Source organism: Leopardus geoffroyi, chromosome B2, assembly GCF_018350155.1.
Source record: "Leopardus geoffroyi isolate Oge1 chromosome B2, O.geoffroyi_Oge1_pat1.0, whole genome shotgun sequence".
Taxonomy (NCBI): Eukaryota; Metazoa; Chordata; class Mammalia; order Carnivora; family Felidae; genus Leopardus; species Leopardus geoffroyi.
In genome coordinates, this window is record NC_059332.1 from 37292400 (window position 1) to 37315715 (window position 23316).

A 23316-nucleotide genomic window follows, 5' to 3' on the forward strand; every position below is an offset into this window, starting at 1 on the left:
AAGCAGGCTCTACACTGCCAGCGCAGAGCCTGATGTGGGGCTCAAACCCACGGACTGTGAGATCATGACCTAAACCAAAACCAAGAGTTTGACTGAGCCACCCAGGCACCTCTGTAATGCAATTTTAATAAAAATGTTGATGGATTCTTTATTGAACTGAATAAGCTGGTTCCAGATTCTATTTTTAGATCTCCAAATAGGCAAGACATATTTGAAAAATAAACAAGTAGGGGGACCTAAACTTCTAGATAATAAGATTTACTATAAAGCTGCGGTTATACAGTGTGGTAATGGCGCTGGTAGGCAGAAATCAATAAATGGAAATTGTGATATGCAGCTCTAAGATGTCGCCAATAATCCCCACCTCCAGGTATTCGCACTTTTGTGTTATCCCCTCCCCCTGAGTATGGATTTAGTGACTTACTTCCAAAGCATAGACTATGGCTGAAGTGATGGCTTGTCACTTCTGATATTAAATTATACAGTGATTCTTGTCTTGGGAGATCTTTCTCACTTTCTTTTTCTCCAATCTCTCACTGAGGGTAAGCAAGCTGCCACATTGTGAGCAACACTATGGATAGGCTCATGTGGCAAGGAACTGTTTGATGTCTCTTATCAATAGCCAGTCAAGACCTGAGGCCAGCCAACAGCCACATGTGTAAGCTCAGACGTGAGTCCTCTCCCAATACAGCTTTGAAATAACTGCTGCCCTGGTTGACCCCATAATTTTTACTCTATAAGAAACCTGGAGCCAGATGTATCCATCTAGACCATTCCAAGATTCCTAACCCACAGAAACTATCAGATAACAAAATTTTGTTGTTTTTAGCTGCAAAGTTTTGGGATAATTTGTTGTGCAGCAATACACAACTAATATATACATACACATATAAAAACTTGATATAGATTAGAGCTAGTACTGCTGATCAGTAGGGAAAAGATACATTTTTCAATGAATGGTTTAGGACAGCATAGTTTATCTATATGAGATAAGATTTCTCTATTTCATACCATAAAGAAAAACAAAAGTCCAAGTGTATTAAAAATATAAATGTGAGGGGCACCTGGGTGGCTCAGTCATTTGGGCATCCGACTTCAGCTCAGGTCATGATCTCATGGTTCCTGGGTTCCAACCCCACGTCAGTCTCTGTGCTGACAGCTCAGAGCCTGGAGCCTGCTTTGGATTCTGCGTCTCCCTCTCTCTCTCTACCCCTTCCCTTGCTCCCACTCTGTCTCTCTCTCCCTCTCAAAAATAAATAAACACTATATAAAAGCAAAAACTTAAAACATAAAGAGCAAAATATCAGAGAATATCTTTATGAATTCATGGTAGGAATTTCTTAATGTAAAAGTACAAAATATAAAAGAAAAAAGGATCTTAACTAAAACACACCATAAAAAAATAAAAAAAGAAACCAACCACGGAGTGGGAGAAGGTAGGGGCAACACACATAGCTCTCAAAGGATCAGTATCAATAATAAGTAAAAACTCTTACAAATCAATGCAAACAATATAAGTAACTGAATAGAAAACATGACAAAAAGGAAAAACAGGCAGTTTACGAAAGAGGAAACACAAATACCTAATAAGCATATTAAAAAAACACTCCAACTCCCTGGTAAACAGAAAAATGCAATTTAATATAAAAATGAGGTTCCTTTTTTGCCTTTAAAATTGACAAAAATTTAAAAATCAAAAGTCTGTGTTGATGTGAATGTAGAACTGAAATTCATTCATATACATTTGCTGATATAAACCCAAATTATTATAAACACTTTAAAATAATGACAGTATCTAGTAAAGTTACAGAGAGTACATCCTAGGATCCGTGAATAAGCATATGTCCTAGAGGATTATTGTGACTATACTGGTTTAACATGGTTTAAATAGAAAAAAAAATTGATAAAGACTAAGTGTCCAAAAGCAAGAAAACAGTGTTATTTCATGCAGCAGAATACTATACGTAAGTGAAAATGAATGAATCAGAGGAACATAGTCCAACATGGATAAGTCTCACAAATAGAAATGAAATAATTAAAAGTTGCAGAAGAATCCACATGGCAGAACACCATTTTTGCAAAGTTTTAAATTGTGCAACGATAGAATGTATTGCTTGGGGCTAAATATACTTAGAGTGATGGGGTCAGGAAATGCCTAGGAATACACAACTCCAAACACAGGAACGTGATTTCCCCTAAGGGATGGTAGAGGAGAAGAGGCGAGGGATATACTGAGGATTTAAATATTTTGACGTTGTTTCATAACTAAAGGTGATGGTGGATAAATGGATAATTGTTTCATTCTTTATGCTTCCCTGTATATCTTAAATATTAAATAATATACTTTCAAAAGCTTAAAAGTAATAAGTGCCACATATAGAAATAAAAGGAAAGGCAGCAGTAATGGGGAAGCAATAGTGTAAAATGGTCACTATTTGAGAAGACACAAATTCCAAATGAAGCATAAGTGTTTCTTTTTTTTGGTAGAAGGATTATTAGTTTCCTACAGTTGTAACAAACCGTCAAACCCATGGTGGCTCAAAATAACAGAAACTCATTCTCTCACAATATTAGAGGCTGAAAGTGTGAAATGAAGGTGTCAGCAGGGTTATCCCCCACTACAAAGGTTCTGGGAGAGAATCCTCCTTCTCCTCTTCCAGCTTTTGGTGGCTCTTGCTTTTCCTGGGTTTACAGCAGCATAAATCACTGCCTCTGTCTTCACACGGCCTTTTCCCTATGTCTAAAATCTCTCACCCCTTTCTCTTCTAAGGACACCAGTCACAGGATTAAGGGTCTGTCACAGTACTCCAACCTGTCTTAAGGGTTAACTTGCTTCAAGCTTATGCACTTCTTGCTTGCTGAACTAAGTCCCTTGATCTATAGCAGAACTAACTTACTTTCCTTGCGATTTTCAGACGACTGGCCTTGAGAAGCAAAGGACCCAACTTTCCTCGTCCCAACTTTCCTAGAAGATAAGGCCTGACTACATTGGAAAACAGTTGCCACTGATGCCAGCAGGTCCGTTCAAGGTCATGTCAACATAGGACAAACTTCCTGGGCACCTGCTTCTTCTGCACATAGCCCCCTCCCTTTTCTCATGCCTCCCCTGTTTTAAAAATATATTTTTTAATGTTTTTATTTTGAAAGAGAGAGAGCGCAAGCAGAGAAGGGGCAGAGAAAGAAAGGGAGAGAGAGAGAATCCCAAGCAGCCTCTGCATGTCAGCACAGAGCCAGACCAGGCGCTGGAACCCACACAAAACGTGAAATCACGACCTGAGCTAAAATCAAGAGTTGGATGCGTAACCGACTGGGCCACCCAGGTGCCCCACCCGTGCCTCCCCTTTTAAAACCCTCCAGCTTCCCCTGAATGGGGAAGATGGTCTTTGAGACATTAGTCTGCCCTCTTCCCAAGTTACCAGCTTCCTGAATAAAGCAACCTTTCTTTGCCTGCCATCACTTGTCTCTACAGTATTGATTTTCAAGCATTAAGTAAGCAAATCTGAGTCAGGAACTGATTCTCAGCTCTGTAACTATTATTATTAGTGTACGTAGAAAGGGACAAAAAATACTGAACTGGTAACAGGGGTCCTGAATTTTAGTCATGGGACATGCTGCCCAGTAGCTCAATGAATTAGTTCTGAAACTCAAATGGTGAAGCTGCTCTCTAGTCCTGGATGTCCTCATTTGTAAAACAAAGTGCAGGAAATAAGATGATATCCAAGTTCCCTTCCTGTTCCAAAAATCTATAACTCCATGATGAGTCTGTTTTTCAAGCCTCAGCCACTGACAGAAAGATCACACTATTGACAGAAATAAAAATGTCAAAACAATCAACTGAAGATGTCTAGATTTCGTAGGGAATATGCAATTAGAGTACACAGATTATCAATATGTGTTATGTTATAATTGTCCTAATATAGCCACAATTTAAGTAGCCAGACATTCAAATAAAACACATGTAAATATTGAGTGACTATCTATAGTTTAATGTCTTGAGTTTACTCTTCCAGGATTATTGGTTTATGGCTGAAACAGCACAGTTTTTACCTTGTTTAGTTGTCCATTCTATTTGGCAAAAAAAGAAAAAGAAAGAAAAAGACTGCCAATGCAGAAATCTAATACCTGGCAATAGGTACCTAAGCAACTAATAAAATGATGTCCATTGAGGAAAATGAACTTAACCATAAAAGTGTTTTAAACATACTCTCAATAGATTTTCTAATCTAATCTTAACTGACACAAAAAATATGTATAGGCTCTTTGTAGTGAACTGAATTGTGTCCCCCTAAAATATGTCCAAGTCTTAATTCCTGGTACCTGTGAATGTGACCTTATCTAGAAATAGTGTCTTTGCAGATGTAGTTAATGATCTCAAGGTGAGATCATCCAGGATCTACAGTGGATCTATTACCAGACAAAGAACCAGGTCCCTCATTGTATTTTCAAGGTCTTAGGCAATCCAACCATTTACTGTTTTATATATGCTGCATGTTTTTTTCTTTCCATGAAGCCTTAAGAGAACTCTCTAGAAGATGTACTTTTCCCATATCTCAGGCATCGTCAGGAGTGTTATCATTTGGCAGTATTCCATGAGCCTACTTTCTGTCAGAGGTCATTAAACTATTACACGGATCATGGTGCTACAAACCTAATACTGCAGTGCACATCTTTAGAACAAAACCTGTGTCCATATTTGGCACAGTATTATTTGTTTAGAATATATTTTCAAAAGAGGAATCTGTAGGTTAAGGCACATGGATATATTTAAGGTTCTTTAAAATATATAACATTGTGTAATTTGTTTGTTACTACATAGAATCTATAGACATACTCTGGGAAGATGGCAAGGACTAAACCATAAGTGCCAAAAATAGATGATGAGACAAAAAAAAAAAAAAAAAATGGGCCAGAGAGAAACCCTTTATTACTCACAGCCCAACAAACAGCAGGAATATCATCACAAGGGAAACCAGCTCTGAGCCCAAGTACCACTGGGCAACACTGTGGCTCACATGCAGATGGTGGACTGGGGGGGCAGCTAAGGAATCCAGGGCTAAGGGCTCATCATCTTTTGTAGCAAGCAGTAAACCAGCCAGTGCCCCCCTCCCACGGGAAGTGAGCAGTTGGTTCTAGGTCCTAATGTGATTGCTGTCATCTACTTAATTGCCTAAACACTAGCTAAAGATACAGCTCAGAGTCGGAGGACAGTTAGGTCTTGGCATAGTTCCCTGTGGACCCCATAACTTCATGCATAATCACCGCATGTACTTCTTAACATGGATGGACCATGTTTTATTGAACTTTACTTGTGATTTTTATAGTCATTGCTGGCTTTGGGATGTTTTGTTTTTGTTTTAATCAGTTGTCAGATCTTCCAGTTCTCATTTTGGACTGATCTGCTAGACAAAGACTGACTCTAATACCTAATTAAAACCGACACCAGCCAGACCATGTCAGGGAGTTATAAGGAAAACAGAAACGTACTGGAAAGGGCAGGGGGGTAGACTTTGAAAAGAAGTCCATTTTCTTCAGAGTCTTTCTGTTCACTGTATTACCAGTCATAGGTTTCTGAGCAAACAAATTCAACAGAAAACAATTAATATTCTCAAGTGAAACACTAAGTAGCTTCAGAAAAGTGTAAAGGTCATAGGGGCACCTGGATGGCTCAGTGGGTGGAGCCTGCGACTCCTGATCCCAGAGTGGTGAGTTCCAACCACATATTTGGCGCAGAGATTATTACTTAAAAGAAAGAAATCTCAGAAAGGAAGAAAGAAAAAAGGAAAGAAGGAAAGAAAAGGCCATAGAAAACTTCATTTTATACATTTAAGCATTTCCATGGCAGTCCTCTCAAAGCATACCTTGGAATCCGCACCCCGCTCAATTTCCCCCTCTAGGTGTCTGCCCTTTAGTGACCCAATGACCCTGGCCGCTCCACGATGTTTCACTTCTCCAGCTCCGAAGGCGGGGCGGGGTGGGGGTGGGGTGCGTGTCCTGTGCAGAACAGCACGCGCGCGGGGGCGGGCCTCCCCCGCAGCCTGTGCTCCCGCACCCGGCACCGCGCGGGGAGCAGCGCCCAGCACAGCCCACGCGGGGCGCCCCAGAGCGAACCGGTGCCGGACTCCCAACGGCCGCACCTCGGCGGCCGCGGAGCCGGGAGCAGCTACCCCGGCGCACCCCGGCCTCCTCGCCGACCTGGGCGAGCTGCGGGCGGCGGCAGGTGAGTGCGCGGCGGGGGCTCGACGGGGACGCGACGAGCTTCTGTCCCTAGCCCTCTCTTCTCGGGATGCCAAGGCCCGCTTTCCTCTCTAGGTGGGGATCACAGTCGGTGCTGGAATTCAGTTTCTCACCTCCCAGCTAGTCCTCTCGACCAGCCCAGCTAACACCCTACTGCACAACCCCAGCTCAGTCATCGCCTTTTGTAAATCCCAGTCTCTTCACTCCCCCTGCTAAGAGTTCAAAACTAAGGCAGACGAAATACCTATCCCTCCAGCTTAATTTTCTCTACCTCCCTTTTCCTCTCTCCCCTGCACCCCGAAAGTCTCCTCACTGAGCGTCCCACTTTTCCCAAGCAAGCTGTCCCTTTTCCTGCTTTGGTGCATTTGCACTCTGTTATCCCCCCGCCTGCAGCCTGGAATAAATACTCCCCTAGTCCATGTTCTCATGACAGCTCTTCTTCAGATGCAACTCAAATGTCTTGTCTGTCAGGTTGTTTTCCAGAAGTTTCTCTTTTATGTCAGTCTCTCTCAGCCCTTTGCTAATTCACCTTTTCTTGACACTGACCATCCAGTGTATGCTTAACGGTCTGTCCCCCCAACTTGTTTGTTTTGCTCCAGAAGAGGCCTCTTAGTTGTTTTTTTTTTTTAATGTTTTTATTTATTTTTAAGAGAGAGAGAGACACAGAGTACAAGCAGGGGAGGGGCAGAGAGAGAGGGAGACACAGAATCTGAAGCAGGCTCCAGGCTCTGAGCTGTCAGCACAGAGCCTGATGTGGGGCTCAAACCCACAAACTGTGAGATCATAACCTCAGCTGAAGTCAGAGCCACCCAGATGCCCCGGGGTCTCTTAATTTTATATGTAGCTATAGCTGCCAAGCACACGGAAGACCCTCCACAATCAGGAATCAACTAATGCAAGAAGGGATAAGGTTATAGAAATGGGTGCAAGAAGAAGGAACGTGGTTGAAGTGGCTGTAGGCTTCGCTCCCTGTTGTGTCATTTGCTCACTTCAGTCTTCCTGTGCGTGGAGAAGTCCACTGTCCTAACTGCTCCTGAAAATGAGCAGGAATGACTTTGTGCAGGTGCAATGAACCTTCAAATTGAACTTAAGGAGAAGGACTGGTGGAAATTGAGAATGATTGCAAGTGGCATCAAGTTGTCTGTGGAGGGGAAAGAGATGAATAGGTGTTTATCCTGAATTCACTCTGCTCTATGGCTAGCCAAGTATGAATACTTGCGTCTTTATTGCATAAGTAATCTTGCCAAATCCTAAAATCCATAGGGAATTTTAGGTTCTAAATGTTAATGGTGCAGGGGACAATAAAAACACGTGTCATGTGTTGTTGTATATGATACATACACATATGAGTAAAATAGGCACATGATTCTATTTTTTAAAAAATCATACAGAAAGTTATAAAATTGGAAAGTACAACTCTTCCTCTACTTCCCCCTCCATCTTTCTCTCTCAAGAGGATCGCTGGTGATAACTTTCCTGTATCTTTCCTGGAAACCTTTTAACATGTTTTATCAAATCTAAACTATTACTGATCATAATTTTATGCAGTTACATAAATGAAAATTACATAGTTATGTAACTGCATGAAGGAAAACATGTGATGAAAGAAAAAATGTTGCCAATTAAACCTTTTAAAAAATGTGCATCTTAGAAAAGATGAAATACCATATATACGCATTTATATATACACTTATAAAAATGTATACAGTTGGTACTGTTAGGTAGTGTACTTTGCTTTGCTTTTTTTCTTTCATATAAATAATCCGTGTTGGAGATCTTTCTACATCTGTAGATGTAGTTCTACTTCATTCTTTTTATTTCTAGTGTCTATATTAAAATTTTATTGAACAGGATACTATTATCAAGCTCAAACTTGTCTGTGCACCCACCCAATGAGCAATAAGCCAATGCCTGAGGCACGAGTTCTGAAGCAAAGAAAGCTTTATGATCAGAAGGACAGAACCAAGGAGAAGGCAAGGGTCATTCCCAAAGCTGCTTCCCCCTGCTAAGCGTTGGGACAGCTTCTGTACATGAGAGGAGGCTAAGGGGGTTTCTTGAAACCTTAAGGGAGGAGGCCTTGAAACAATCTGGAGGTAAGAATTCTTCCCACAATGAGGAGCTATTCGGCACCTAGTAGAATCAGATATGTCAAGACAAATGTTACTGTCTGGTTTCCCATTAGGTTTCTACAATCAGTGGGTAACTGGGGAGTAGGGGGTAAAGAAGCAATTAATGATTGATCGTGCCTGAGGTTAAGAGGTGCATAAAACATAAGTAGAGAACCAATCAGTACGTGGAGCTAAGTTAATGCAATTAATACAACTATAGTTCTGTTTATGCTTTCAAAACAAGTCCAGGAACCAAGCATTTGGCCTTAGTACTGCAGTTCAATTAATGGGTTCTCCCCCTACCTCTTCTTTCCTTCCTTCCTTCCTTCCTCCCTCCCTTCCTTCCTCCCTTCCTCCCTCCCTTCCTCTTTCTCTCTCTTTCTTTTTTTGTAATTGGTTACCACTTATTGAGCACCTACTATATTTAACATCTTTTTAAAAATTGAAGTATAATTAACACAGAGTGTTATATTCCTTTTAGGTATACAATGGGTCCTTTAGAAGGGACATTTTTTGGATGTTTCCAGGAAGTATGTTTGTTTTTGCAGTTGTTTTTGCTGTTACAAACATGTTGCAGTGAACAATCAACCTTCTCTGTATATATACATACATACATACAAATTGGATATAATGTGAATAATATAGTAAGCTAATTCATGTTTACTAAGATTTTTCCATTTCAACTATGTACTCTATTCACACTTTTGGTACAGTTTTTAGGAATTCTAAATAAAGTAGTTGTATACATTTCCTAACCTAAAATTAAATGGTTGCATCAGTCTTTGGAAGTGGTAAGTTGGTATTTTATTTTCAGAGTTTATTACATGCCCAGTACGATTTGGCATTTGAAAGCCATGTAGAAAATGCATCTTAAATTATTTTGTTAAGAGGAAGAATTCTACATTTCCCCTAGGCAAGATCTCCCCACGTGGGCCGTGGTTTATTTATTTATTGGGCAATTTATTTATTTATTTTGAGTGTCTTAGATGATGAGGGGGCGTGGGGCGAGCTGAGGGCAAAGTACAGGCTAAAAGCACCTCCTCCCTGCCCCGAGGTGGGATATGTGAGATATTCCTCGGACACTCCTGGCTGCTCAAGAACAGGGGAAAGGAAAGAAAGCAAATGGGTGACTGAGAAATCACAGGCATGCAGGACAGGAGTGTCCTTCAGTTTACAGATAACTTAGTGAACTGCAAGAAAAAGGCAATCTTATCCATACCGTAATCTCCAGAAACCTATAGACTCCATTTCCCGGAGCCCTAATATCACCCTCATCAAGATGTAACAGGGTTTAAGTGCTTGCCATGGTGATGTGGGAAACAAAGGAAAATGAGAAATGAAATTCCCTTACTGCCTATAGCCCATTTACAAGTCCTTGAAACAGGCCGAATGACCTTCCTCTAGGAGCCCAGTTGCCTCGATGATGACACTTTGCAAAATGGAATCTTGGTTTATTATTATCCTGATCCTTCCTCCCACCCCCAAGATCCTGTGAGTCTACTAAAACACATAAAAATTCCTTTGCAAGCCTTCTTTACTTTAACCCCCAAGTACACGTTGGCAATTATACTGCAAGCATATGGCCCCTGATATCCATCTGAATAGTCTCATGACTGAGGTTTTACTAAGGAGTATAATAAATGACATTTTCCTAACAACAGCTAGCCCCTCAAGGTCCTGGAAACTTTGCTTCCAAAATTCCTTAGAGACTTAAGCTGTCCCTGACGCCCTCCCAACCTGAAGGTTTATAATCAGTCACTCTTCACAGTCCCAGTGCAACTCTTTCTGCCCATGGGTCCTGTCCCTGTGCTTTAATAAAATCAGCTTTTTTTGCACCAAAGACATTTTCAAGAATTCTTTCTTGGCCACTGGCTCTAAACCCCAATATCACCCCAAACCCCATGGTTAGATATGTGATTTATTTTAAAAATATTAAAACATAACAAATTATTTAGAATTTATTTATTTCTCAGTCACAATAGTGATTAATACCTGGTTATCAGTTTCTTTATATTCACTGTTTGTTCATAGACTATTAACCATAAACACTCTTTAATGTTTACAGAATAAGAGCTTATCCTGCCCTTAGCTTGAAATATTGAGGCACTTGGCTGGCTCAGTCAGTGGAGCATTTGACTCTTGATCTTGGGGTTGTGGGTTCAAGCTCCACACTGAGTATAGAGATTGCTTAAAAATAAAATCTTAAAAGGGGCTCCTGTGTGGCTCAGTTGGTTAAGCGTCCAACTTTGGCTCAGGTCATGATCTCACGGTTTGTGAGTTGGAGCCCCGCATCAGGCTCTGTGCTGACGGTTTAGAGGCCTGAAGCCTGCTTTGGATTCTGTGTCTCCCTCTCGCTGCCCCTCCCCTGCTCACATTCTATCTCTCTTTCTCTCAAAATAAATAAATATTAAAAAAAATAATAAAATCTTAAAAAATATATGCAGGTACATAGATATCAGCACTTAGTAGAGCACAAGTTAAACTCTTTCATGAAACTTGTAAGTATTCTAATGTTTCAGAAATTAAATGCTTTTTATTTCTCCTTAAACAGCTTCACCTAAGTTCCAAGGAAACTGAGGTAAGACGACACACATAGAGGTGGAAAGTGTATATATGTTATAGTGAAATGTTTACCTGAATTGAAGCTATAGATTGCATTTATTAGATTAGCATATGAGCAGAGTCAGTCAAAATGGATTTTTTCTGTGTATCTTATGATAAACTTGATGAATTTTTGATGAGATTTTCAGAACTACTTAGGAGTGCTAGAAAAAAATCACTGGCCAAACTAAGCCAATTTGGGGGCACCTGGATGGCTCAGTCAATTGGGTGTCCAACTTCAGCTCAGGTCATGTTCTCATGGTTCATGGATTCAAGCCCCACGTTGGGCTCTGTGCTGACAGCTCAGAACCTGGAGCCTGCTTCGGATTCTGCGTCTCCATTTCTCTCTGCTCCCTCCCACACTCACATTCTGTCTCTCAAAAATAAACATTAAAAAAGTTGAAAAAAAAAAAAGAACTAAGACAGTTTTCTAACATATTAGCATTAAGATCTGTGCTTAAAAAAAAAAAACATGTTTTATCATTCGTTATTTACTTGTTTTAATTGATTCTGAATCCTTGCTGTTTGTAGTCATTTGGAAGAATAAATATAATATGACATCATTCTAAGCTTTTTTTCCCCTACTAACTTCTCCCTTTTTTGACCTCTTCATAGCCTTTCCTGTCTTTACCTCTTTACTTTTCTCTCTAGGTTTCTTCCCTCTCTTCTTATTGAATCCAACTTAGTCTTCAAATGCAACTTATGCTCAAATCCTCCATGAAATCCTCTTTGTCTTTTTTGTTGACACTAATTCTTCCCTTCTCTGAATTATTTTCCAGTAGAACTCTGCAGTTTCACACTCTTGACTGATTTGTGAAGATTCTCTCTCCAATAGCATTGTGAATCCTTGAGGACAAAAGTCTCCTTGTTTTCTGCCTCCCAGAGTGAGTATCGTGGCCCTGGGTACATAGTAGTTACACCATTTTGCATGGCGGCTGGGGCTGTGGCACAGGAACAGGGGAGAAGCTTTCATTTTTTTCTTCCCTTTCATACTTGTTTTCAATGAAATTTCCTTCTCTAAGGCTAGGGATTCAGCCTGACCTTAGTAACCATAGGTACTCTTTAACCCAACTGGTGATATTCAGGACTAAATGAAGCATTTTTAGCTTTAATATTCTTTCTTTGCAAGATCACAAATAGCTATTTGAGTAAGGGGTGGGGGAAACTGGTGCCTACAGAGGGTTAACAGTCATCTGTGCCTAAACTAATTCTATCTCTTTTTTACCTTTCTTATTTAGTATTAAAATGCCTTCTTTTTTCCCCTGGTGGGTTTGAGGGGAAATTTTCCAAACTAAAGCCTCCTGACAGATGGTCAATAAATTGGTCATTTCCTTACTGCAGTGTTTATCGTTTTTTTTAAATAGCATTTTATTTGTGTTTTTAACAATTTTTTACTTTATTATTATTATTTTTTTAATGTTTATTAGTTTTGAGAGAGAGAAAGAGAGACAGCAAGCAAGGGAGGGGTGGAGAGAGAGACACACACAGAATCAGAAGCAGGCTCCGGCTCTGAGCTGTCAGCACAGAGCCCAATACGGGGCTTGAGCTCACAGACCACGCCTGAGATCATGACCTGAGAGGCTGAAGTTAGCCTCTTAACCGACTGAGCCACCCGGGCACCCTGTTAACAGTTTTTTTTTAAGTTTATTTATTTATTTTAAGTGACAGAACGAGAGCAGGGGAGGGGCAGACAGAGTGGGAGAGAGAGAGAATCTCAAGCAGGCTCCAACAGGGTGGAGCCCCTATGCAGGGCTCAAACTCGCTAACTGTGAGAACATGATCACAGCTGAAATCAGGAGCCGGTAGCTTAATGGATTGAGCCACTGAGGCTCCCCTAAAAATAGCATTTTAAAATTGAGTTATAAGCTTATTTCACATAACATAAAGTTCACCATGTTAAGGCATAGCCTTCAATGGTTTTTATTATATTCACTGTGTTGTGCAACCATAAATAATCGCTATCTAATCCCAGAGCATTTCTATTATCCAAAAAAGACACTCAGGCCTATTAGCCATTAGGCCCAGTTCTTCCTTCCCTATCCCCTGGCAACCTCTGATATACTTTCTGTCTCTATGGATTTGCCTTTTCTGGATATTTCATATAAAAAGATTCATACAATATGTGGCCTTTTGTGTTTGGCTTCTTTCACTTAGTGTGGTGTTTTCACGGTTCATCCCTGCTCTAGCATGTAACAGTCCTTCATGCCTTCTTATGACAGAATAATATTCCATTATAAGGTATGCCACATTTCAAGGTATGCCATGAACATTTACCTACAGATTTTTGTGTGAACAGATGTTATCAATTCTCTTGCGTGGAATTGGTAAAATTCTACCCTGGACTGGAATTACTGGCTCATGTGGTCATTCTGTGATTAGGTTTTTGAGAAACTAACTGCCAACCTGTTTTCCTCAGAGACTGTACTATTTTACATTCCCACCAGCAATGGATGAAGATTTACAGTTCTCTACAACCTTCTCTACACTTTTTATTGTCTTAAAAAAAAATTTTAGGGGCACCTGGGTGGCTCAGTCATTCTTGATTTTGGCTCAGGTCATGGTCTCATGGTTCATGAGTTCAATCAAGGCCTGCATCAAGCTCTCTGCTGTCAGCACGGAGCCTGCTTCATATCCTCTGTCCCCCCCCCCACCCCCGCCTCTCTGCCCCTCCCCAACCTTCGCGTGCACACACACATGCTTGCTCTGTCTCAAAAATAAATAGACAATACAAAAATTTAAAAAAAATTTATAGCCATCCTAGTGGATGTAAAGTGCCATCTCCTGGTGGTTTTGATCTGCATTGTCTTAGTTGAGCATTGAGTGTTTTTCCATGTGCTTGTTGGTCATGTGTTATATATATATAAATATATGTATTTATCAAGCATTGTTATACATCTCCCAAGCATAGAACTTGGCATTTATTTATTTATTTAAAAAAAAATTTTTTTAAACGTTTATTTATTTTTGAGACAGAGAGAGACAGAGCATGAACGGGGGAGGGTCATAGAGAGAGGGCGACACAGAATCTGAAACAGGCTCCAGGCTCTGAGCTGTCAGCACAGAGCCCAACGCAGGGCTCGAACTCACGGACCGTGAGATCACGACCTGAGCCGAAGTTGGACGCTTAACCGACCAAGCCACCCAGGCACCCCAGAACTTGGCATTTAATTGTTGACAAGTAATATGACTTCCCCAGTCTTCTCCATGGAACTCATATGTACCCTACCAAGACTTACCTTAAATGACAGCTCCTCCTTAGAGATTTCCTTCTTGAGTTTTCTCCTCTGATGCTACAGATTCTTGTGCACACCTTGGCTGACTGTAATGAAACTTTAAGGGTCGGTATGTTTGCCTCCTTCGTTAGGCTGTGAGCTCTCAGCCAATGACTAGAGGTGAGAGAACAGTGCTTTTTTTCAGAAACTGCCAGAGCTGCTGTGACCTCAGGCAACGCCCAGGGCAAAGGCAATGAAAGAAAACTGGAGAGATTGGAACCGAGTCAGGAAAGCCCTGGAGGACACAAGAGTTTGTATTTGGCACCCAGAAGTAGGGCAGTGATATGATATGATCTGATATTTAGAAAGATCATTTTTGTCTGTGTGATTGGGTAAGACCTATGACTTCTGTGGGTCTTAGTTTCATTAGCAGTAAAAAGGGAGAGCTGAACTAGATACTTTCTAAGGTTTTTTTTTCCTAGTTCTGAAATTATGTGCCATGAACCTCAGAAATCTGGACTCCTCAGGGAATGAACTGTGTTGGATAATAACGTTTTCTGAAAATTTAATCTGTGCCAACCCTTAAAAAAAATAGTGGCCATTTTTAGATGAAAAAATCATTAAGATTAATTGAATACTTCCCTGACTTCTTAAACATACTATCATGATTTAATTTTCACTTTTCCTTGATGGCTTAAATAATAGTGACTCTATAGGGGTATAAATAATGGTGGTTCTAGAAAGAGCACTGGTTGCCTACAGAGAATCTCTCTAGTGCTAGTGAGCTTAGTCAGTGTATGTGTTTTACCATTATATTGAAATTTAAGTAAATTTTGCTTTGGTTTCAGAAACTAGACAACCATGCCTGACAATATCCTTTGAGAATGGGCATGATTCTCCTACTGAGTAAAGTGAATTGTTTTGCAGAATTCAAAAGCATAAATTAGAACAGAGTGACAGGCAGTTGATATGACTTCCCTAGTATGTATCATTATACTTGTTCTTGAGCTACTATAGATAGTACAGTTAACTCCTCTAGGCCAAGATAATGCAAACACAACTCCTGGGTATTTTTTTTAAGTTCATTTATTTATTTTGAGAGAGATCGAGAGAGCAAGGGAGGGGCAGATAGAGTTGGAGAGAGAATCCCAAGCAGGCTCTGTGCTGTCGGCATGGAGCCCGAGATGGGACTTGATCCTATGAAACGTGAGATCGTGACCTGAACCAAAATCGAGAGTGGGACGGACACTTAACTGACCAAGCCACCCAGGTGCCCCACAACTCCTGGGTATTGCAGATCATTATGTCCAAAAATAACTCAGAGATGTTTACTTAGTTACTTTCCAAGCAAATGTACTCACATGTGAAGAAAGTATACATTAGATTGTGGTCAAGGAACAAAGACAAAACCTGGAATTTATAAAGGAGAGAGGAGAGAGGTTTATAAAAGAGAGAGGAAAGGGGGATGAGAAAAAAAAAGTCTGCAGTTGGTTTGGGAACAGTTGTTCTTTTTTGCATGTCTTGGCCACAAGTGCTTAGCTGGCAGCAAAAAGGTAGGTCAGTTGGGGTATTTCTGTTCTTGAGTAGGCCAATTTAGGATATCAAAGAAAACCATTTCAGCTGTTTATAGAATCTTTGGAAAAGCTGGAGGGGGCAGCTGTGGGGTGCAGGTTACAGGCTGTCTCTGTCTTATAGAGGGCTGCTCATGTCCCTCCACAAGAAGGACCGTCTTACTTAGGCCAGGTGTGCACCAGTGTCCTCAGAATTTCTCATTAAAAAGCCTCTTTCTCTGTCTTCTTTTGAAGTCTCTGCTATGTTGTTGTGTTCTTCAAGTGTTTACTATTATCCTGACTTCTGGATCTTAGCCATATTCTGAAAACTTGTTTATTTCGATGGGAGTTTGATTATTGTCCTATAATGTGGTTTCTTTCTCTATAAGTGACATTTTCTCCTGTTCCGCTGGTGTCTCCTAATTTTCCTGCTTAATGTGCTCATGATAACTTCTGTATTCCTGTATATAGAGCTTTTCTGATTGAGGTCAGATTTATACTTTATATGATACCATTGCTTTAATAAATAGTCACAGTCACATTTTAGGGGGATGCTGTTATAAACAAAAAGTCCATTGGAGTAAGCTGGGAGCTGGAAGTATAGTGACTTTTCATTGGCTGAGTTGTGACAGCCTGTCATTGCCTGGGCTATTGCTGGGGGAAGGGAAAGTCTTTCATAAATCCTGCAGGATAGGAAAGTAGTATCCATGTACAAGGTCAGGCTCTTGCTATTTGGTCTGCAATTCACAACCAGTGGTAGGGCTGGTAGGATGTGAGAGCTTCCCCCTGCTGGCCTTCCGAAAACATACTAAATGAGGTTTCCTTTTATTAATTTTCACACTGCTAAGAGGAGGTTTTATGCTTTCTGGGGGTTCTTGGATATGCGTATGTAGATGAGATGGCTGAACGGTTGAGTGATTAGTGAATTGTGTCACGGAGTTCCTCCTTGCAAGGAATATTTCCGTCCGTGTGGTTCTTTGCCTTGTCTCTCGGACAAGTCAGTATCTCAGCTCTAATGCTGTGGCTTTCAATCGTTTTTCAGCCCTTACATACCTGAGGACAGGTACCTTCCCATCAGGTGCAGTAATTACTATGACAGGGATGGGATGCGTGTGGAGTGGCAGTCCCCTAGAGGCATATCATAGTCAGGAGGAGCTCTTATAGTTTCAAAAGGGCCCTAGGTATATGTGTGCTGTCCCTCGTTAAAAAATCATTCTCTAGTCCTGTGAGCTTAGCTTCTTCAGTTAATGTAGGAAGGGAGAAATAGATGATTTTGCTACCTGTCCAGGCTCAAGGGGAGGAATAAATTAACACAGAACATTCCATTTATTGTACAGTTTTACAAGAAAACATTGTATAATTCTAGGTTTTGAAGATTCAGGTGCCCGGTGGGAGGAAAACACGGCCAACATGAGCTCTGAAGAAGGTGGTCCACCCTCTTGGCAAGAAGCTCCTCCCTCTTCTGGAGAGGCAGCACCCCCTGGTTCAGAAGGTACCGCCCCTCCGGGAGATGAGGCTCCGCCCCCTCCAGGAGAAGAGGCCCCTCCTCCTTTGGACGAAGAGGCTCCGCTCTCTGTGACAGGGGCAGCCTCCACGGTAGAAACTGGCTCTCTTTCTGAAAGAGATCCTGCTCTTTCTGGAAGTGATTTTCTGAATGTCCCTGCTTCTGAGCATGATGAGCAAGGTGGATATAGAGTTCGACCTAAGTCTGCAGTACGACTGGGCCAATCCCTGCTTTCTGAAGTGCTTTCCCAGTCTTCCCGAAAATCATCCCGATATCATCGAAGCATGAGCGGCATTCCAAATCTCCAAGAAACATTAAAAGAGAGACAGGTTTTGCTTATAATAAGATTTTTCAAGTGTCACTTTTATGTCACATTAATTTTTTTGGTGGTCATTTCCCATAATTAACAATTTTTCCCTGTGGTTTTCATTCTTTAGGCAAGATTTAGAGAAGCAAGGGAAAATCGGAAAATGAAAATTGACCCTTCATACAAATATATATTTGAAATTCTAGCGGAGAAGCTTGGCCTGGACTTGGTAACCATTGAAGAATTAATTTTGGACTGTCCATCTGTGAGTTTAAATCTTACTAGTTTTTAATTGCTCTTTGACAACTGATTGTTTTAAGAGGCTGGGATCATTGTCATGAACAACAGAACATTTAGAAAGGGAAGGTTGAAATTTTACCAATTAGGGGAGTTTTATATGACTTAAAGCCAGTTGAATCATATTTCTAGTTAGGTCTACTATTGAGTAGGAAACTAAGAGAAGAGTTAGCAATTCGAATTTGGCTAAAATTTGAACTCAAAATGCCCTTAAAAGTTAGAGGGAGAGTCAAGCACAGATAGAGTTAACTAGTTTAAAGGCACAGGTCAGGGGCCCCTGGGTGCCTCAGTAGGTTAAGCATCCAACTCTTGATTTCAGCTCAGGTCATGATCTCATAGTTTGTGAGTTCAAGCCCTGCATAGGGCTCTGCGCTCACAGTGTGTGGAGCCTGCTTGGGATTCTCTCTCCCTCTCTCTCTCTCTTTCTCTAATAAAAGCACAGGTTGTATAAACTACATATGCAAATAATTTGGATAGAAAAACAAACTGGGCACATATGAACTAGGAAACAGTGACTTTTGCATGAGCTTTGTAGAAAACAAAGAGGTGATTACCATGTGTCTCAGCATATCAGGGACAGTCCTAAATTATGCCTACTTTCCTGGAAAAATTATTAACAGTCCCTCCTTTCACTCCTAAAAAGTCCCAGTTTTGGCTGATGAATTTCTGTGGTCACCCTAATTAGAGTAATATATGATAAGCTGTGACTTTCATAGAAGCTATCGGAAGCAGTATCACTGCTTCCTTTCAGATAGCTGTGGCTCTATATTAATTTTCAAAAAAATTCCTACAAGTTGCCTGAGCTCTTTACCACCTCTTGGAGTGGACTGGCCTGGAGCCCCAGCAAGACCAGAGAGCAGGTACATACTGGTGGTGAGCTGGTTGTCCCACTGAATGCACTGATGAGAGAGTAGGGTAGGGGGCAGTGTTGTGGTGAGGTTGTCATCGTTGGGGTCCCTACCCCCTGCTTTTATAGGGACCAGTGAACTTGGGCAAAACTCTTTAGCTTGCTCTAGGAGCCAAGATTCTGGGGAATGGTGCCTAGAGGAGTCTCTCCCTTGCTTGATGCAAGGTGTTGCCAAGTTCTGGAAAGTTGTCTGCCTTTCACTTCTTTCAGGACCCTTATAAAAGTTGAGAACTAGCAGTCCTCTGATAGCATGAGTGGGATTGCTCAATTTCCTGTTTCCTTAGTGTGTTATGGTGATCTGGGAATGTGATTGATGCACAGAGATCAATAATCTGAGATATTTTAATGGCCAAAGATAGAAAAATGCACGGGGATGTGCACATAAAAGAAGAGGTGCCACAGAAAGCAACTGCAATAGAGTATAGTTTCTCAGGTTGCCGAAATTCTCTGCAGGAATGTACAGGTGTGGTCAAGGATGGCTTCATGGGCATGTGGACTGTGCAATCAAACAGGCCCCTGGGCTGAAGGGCCCCGTACTTGGCTTAATGATCTCCTGTCACCACCTTGAAATTCTTTAAAAAAACTTTTTTTAAGTTTTTAAATTCCAGTATAGTTAACATATAGTGTTATGTTAATTTCAGGTGTACAACGTCATGATTCTACGATTCTATACATCACCCATTGCTCATCATGATCAGTATACTCTTTAATCCCCATCACCTATTTCACCCATTGCCCCCGCCCCATGCACCTCCCCTCTGGTAACCATCAATTTATTCTCTATAGTTATGAGTCTGTTTCTTGGTTTGTGTGTCTCTCTCTGTCTTCTTTTGTCCTTTGTGTATTGGTTTTGTTTCTTAACTTTCACATATGAATGAAAACATATTTATCTTTCTCTGACTAGCTGATTTTGCCTAGCATTATACTCTTCAGCTCCATGCATGTTGTTGCAAATGGTGAGATTTCATTCTTTTTTATGGCTGAGTAATATTCCATTGTGTATACATACCACATCTTCTTTATCCATTCATCTATTGATGGACATTTGGGCTGCTTCCATAATTTGGCTATTGCAAATAATGGTGCAATAAACATAGAGGGTCATGTATTCCTTTGAGTTAATGTTTTTGTGTCTCTTCAGTAAATACCCAGTAGTGTGATTACTGAATCATAGGGTAGTTCTATTTTGACTATTTTAACTTTTTGAGGAAACTCCATACTGTTTTCCACAGTGTCTGTACCAGTTCGCATTCTCACCAGGGTTCCTTTCTCTCCACACCCATGCCAACACTTGTTTCTTATGTTTTTTTATTTTAGCCATTCTGACAGGTGTGAGGTGATATCTCATTATAGTTTTGATTTTCATTTTCCTGTTGGTGAATGATATTGAGCATTTTTTTCATGTGTCTGTTGGCCATCTGTATGTCTTCTTTGGGGAAATGTCTGTTCATGTCTTCTGTCCATTTTGAATTGGATTATTTTGGTTTCTTTATGTTTAGTTGTATAAGTTATTTATATGTTTTGGATACTAATCCTTTATCAGATATATCATTTGCACATATCTTAACCCATTCAGTAGGTTCTCTTTTAGTTTCGTTGATTGTTTCCTTTGCTTTGCAGATTTTTGTTTTGATGTAGTCTAAATAGAGTATTTTTGCTTTTGTTTCCCTTGCCTCAGGAGACATATCTACAAAAAATGTTGCTATGATTGATGTCAGAGAAATTACTGCCTGTGCTCTCATTTATGATTCTGTTTTTGTTTTTTAAAAAAATATTTTTTTTGTGTGAGAGTTTGTGAAAGTGGGGGAGGGGCAGAGAGGAAGTGGGGGACAGAGACGCTGAAGTGGGCTCTGTGCTGACAGCAGAGAGCCCGATGCAGGGCTCAAACTCACAAACCATGAGATCATGACTGAGCCAAAGTTGGATGCTCAACCGACTGAGCCACCCAGTCGCCCCTCATCTGGGATTTTTATGGCTTCAGGTCTCACATTTAGGCCTTAAATTCACTTTGAGTTTATTTTTGTATATTCTGTAAGTTTCATTCTGTCCAGTTGCATTCTGTCTAGATTTCCCAGCACCATTTGTTGAAGAGACTGTCTTTTTCCCATTGCATATTCTTGCCTTTTTTGTTGAAGACTGATTGACCATATCCACCTTGAAATTCTTTTTTTTTTTTACTTTATTTTAATCCCAGTTAATATATAGTGTATTATTAGATTCTGGTGTATATATAGTGATTCAACTTCCATACAAAACTCAGTGCTCATTGCAAGTGCATTCCTTAATCCTTGTCACCTATTTAACTCATAACCCCCAACCATCTCCCCTTTGGTAATCATTAGTGTGTTCTCTATAGTTAAGTCTGTTTCTTGGTTTGCCTTGTTTTTTTTCTATTTGCTCATTTGTTTTATTTCTCAAATTTCACATGTGAGTGAAATCATACAATGTTTGTCTTTCTCTGACTGACTTATTTCACTTACAATAATACTCTAGTTCCATCCATGTCATTGCAAATGGCAAGATTTCATTCTTTTTTATTTTTTATGAGTAATTTTCATATATGTATCTTAAATTTTCATATATATGTATATATGTGGAAAATGATGAGGTATATATATACCTAGGATTAGTTATCATATCTAGGATTAGGGTTTGGTTTAGGGCCAGAATAAGGGTTAGGGCCAGTGTGATTTTACGTGCCTATTATCTTGCAGTTCAGAGATCTCTCCAGAGGGATAAGTTTAGGGTTAGGGTTAGGGGTTAGGGGTTAGGGGCTAGGGTATATGTTTGGGTTATGATTAGGTTTTCACTTAAAGTAATGGTTTTTTTTTTTTTTTTTTTTAAACTCCTTTTTTTTTTTTTCAACGTTTTTATTTATTTTTGGGACAGAGAGAGACAGAGCATGAACGGGGGAGGGGCAGAGAGAGAGGGAGACACAGAATCAGAAACAGACTCCAGGCTCTGAGCCATCAGCCCAGAGCCTGACGTGGGGCTCGAACTCACGGACCACGAGATCGTGACCTGGCTGAAGTCGGACGCTTAACCGACTGCGCCACCCAGGCGCCCCAAAGTAATGCTTTCTATCTACATCTATGTTGTTGCAAATGGGAAGATTTCATTCTTTTTCATTGCTATGTAATATTTCATTATAGATGTATGCCAATTCTTTTTTTTTTTTTTTACCCTCAGATGTTGAATTAGGGTTAGTTTGGGTCTAGGATAAGAATTAGGGTTATGGCTAGGGCCAGTGTAAGGGTATGTGCCTGTTATCCTGCTGTTCAGAGACTTCTCTAGAGGGATAAGTTTAGGGTTAAGGTTATGGTTATAGTTCGGGTGAGGGGTTAGTGGTTCACAGTTAGGGGTTAGGGTTAGGCTTAGAGGTAGAGTTTAGGGGTTACCAGTAGAGGTAGGGGTAGGGGTAGGTTTAGGGTCAGGGTTAAGGCTAGGGTCAGGGTTAGGGTTTGTGCTTGGCATCCTGCTGTTCAGAGACCTCTCTAGAAAATGAAACCTCAGACTCCTGGTGGGTTGAGAATAAATTTGGCAACCATCCAGTGAGCTGTGATAAAGCAGGAATTTGGTGCTCTAAATACTTTTTTTAAATTAAGGTTTTATTTAAATTGTGGTTAGTTAGTTTACAGTGTAATATTAGTTTCAGGTATAGAATTTAGTGATTCAACACTCCCATACAGTACCTGATGGTCATCACAGTAAAAGCACTCCTTAATCCTCACCACCTATTTAACCTATCTCCCCAGTGACCTCCCCTCTGGTAACCATCCATTGTTCTCTATAGTTAAGAGTCTTAATATTTCTTAATAATTTTTTTAATATTCATTTTATTATTAGAGAGAAAGAGAGAGAATGGGAGAGGAGAGCAGAGGGAGAGGAAGAGAGAATCCCAGGCAGGCTCCATGCTCATCACAGAGCCTGATGCAGGGCTTGATTCCATGACCTGGAATCATGACCTGAGTTGGACAATCAACTGACTGAGCCACCCAAGTGCACCAAACCTTAATTTCTTAACAAATGTTCCTGCATTTTCATTTTGCACTGGCCCCACAGATTCTGTAGCCTGTTCTGGCTGTGGATGATACCACCTGTACAGCAAGATAGGTAATCAAACTTGTTTCACCTGAAAATTTCTAGGCCATTAATTGGTTAATCCCACAATTGGAATCCCAGAAGCTCTGTAAAAGATTTAGGCATATACGTTGGCGCTGGCTAGTAATGTCGGAGAAGGACAGCTGCTAGGACTACATCGAGATGGGTGCCTGTGGAGCTGGTCATCTCACTTTTAAATATTTGCCAGCTGGCTTTCTGGGCTGATAGTCTCTGTATGGAGGAAGTCTTTCTCACTGGGTAGCCTCTTGGCCAGGAAGTGAGAGTATCATAAGCCTGCAAACCTTTTCATTTGTCATTCCTGGACAGTGTCTTGTATTTTGGGTCTGTGTGGTTAGGTTCTTCCTTTGAGGCCACCATGGACCAGGTTAGACGCTGGTTAGGCTGCCCATCTAGGAAATCTAGGGAAACCTAGATCTTAAGGGAAGAATCAAACCAGGAAAAGTGTTTCAGTAAGAGTTGTTTATTAGTTGCAAA

At 40.6% G+C, this 23316-nt stretch overlaps 1 protein-coding gene across 5 annotated transcripts in view; it reads left to right on the plus strand.

Moving 5' to 3' along the window:
* The first annotated feature begins 6013 nt into the window (after positions 1-6013).
* The window catches only part of DNAH8 (dynein axonemal heavy chain 8), a 334161-nt gene continuing 316858 nt past the window's right edge, over positions 6014-23316 (plus strand). For 3 of the 5 annotated variants that reach the window (XM_045498067.1, XM_045498069.1, XM_045498071.1), the window contains exons 1-4: positions 6015-6217; positions 11723-11827; positions 17072-17538; positions 17647-17781. In XM_045498067.1, the coding sequence (XP_045354023.1) occupies positions 17116-17538; positions 17647-17781 (558 nt within the window). In that variant the 5' untranslated portion in view covers positions 6015-6217; positions 11723-11827; positions 17072-17115. Of the gene's footprint in view, positions 6218-11722; positions 11828-17071; positions 17539-17646; positions 17782-23316 lie in introns of all 5 variants that reach the window. The other 2 variants (XM_045498070.1, XM_045498068.1) reach the window with 2 other exon arrangements.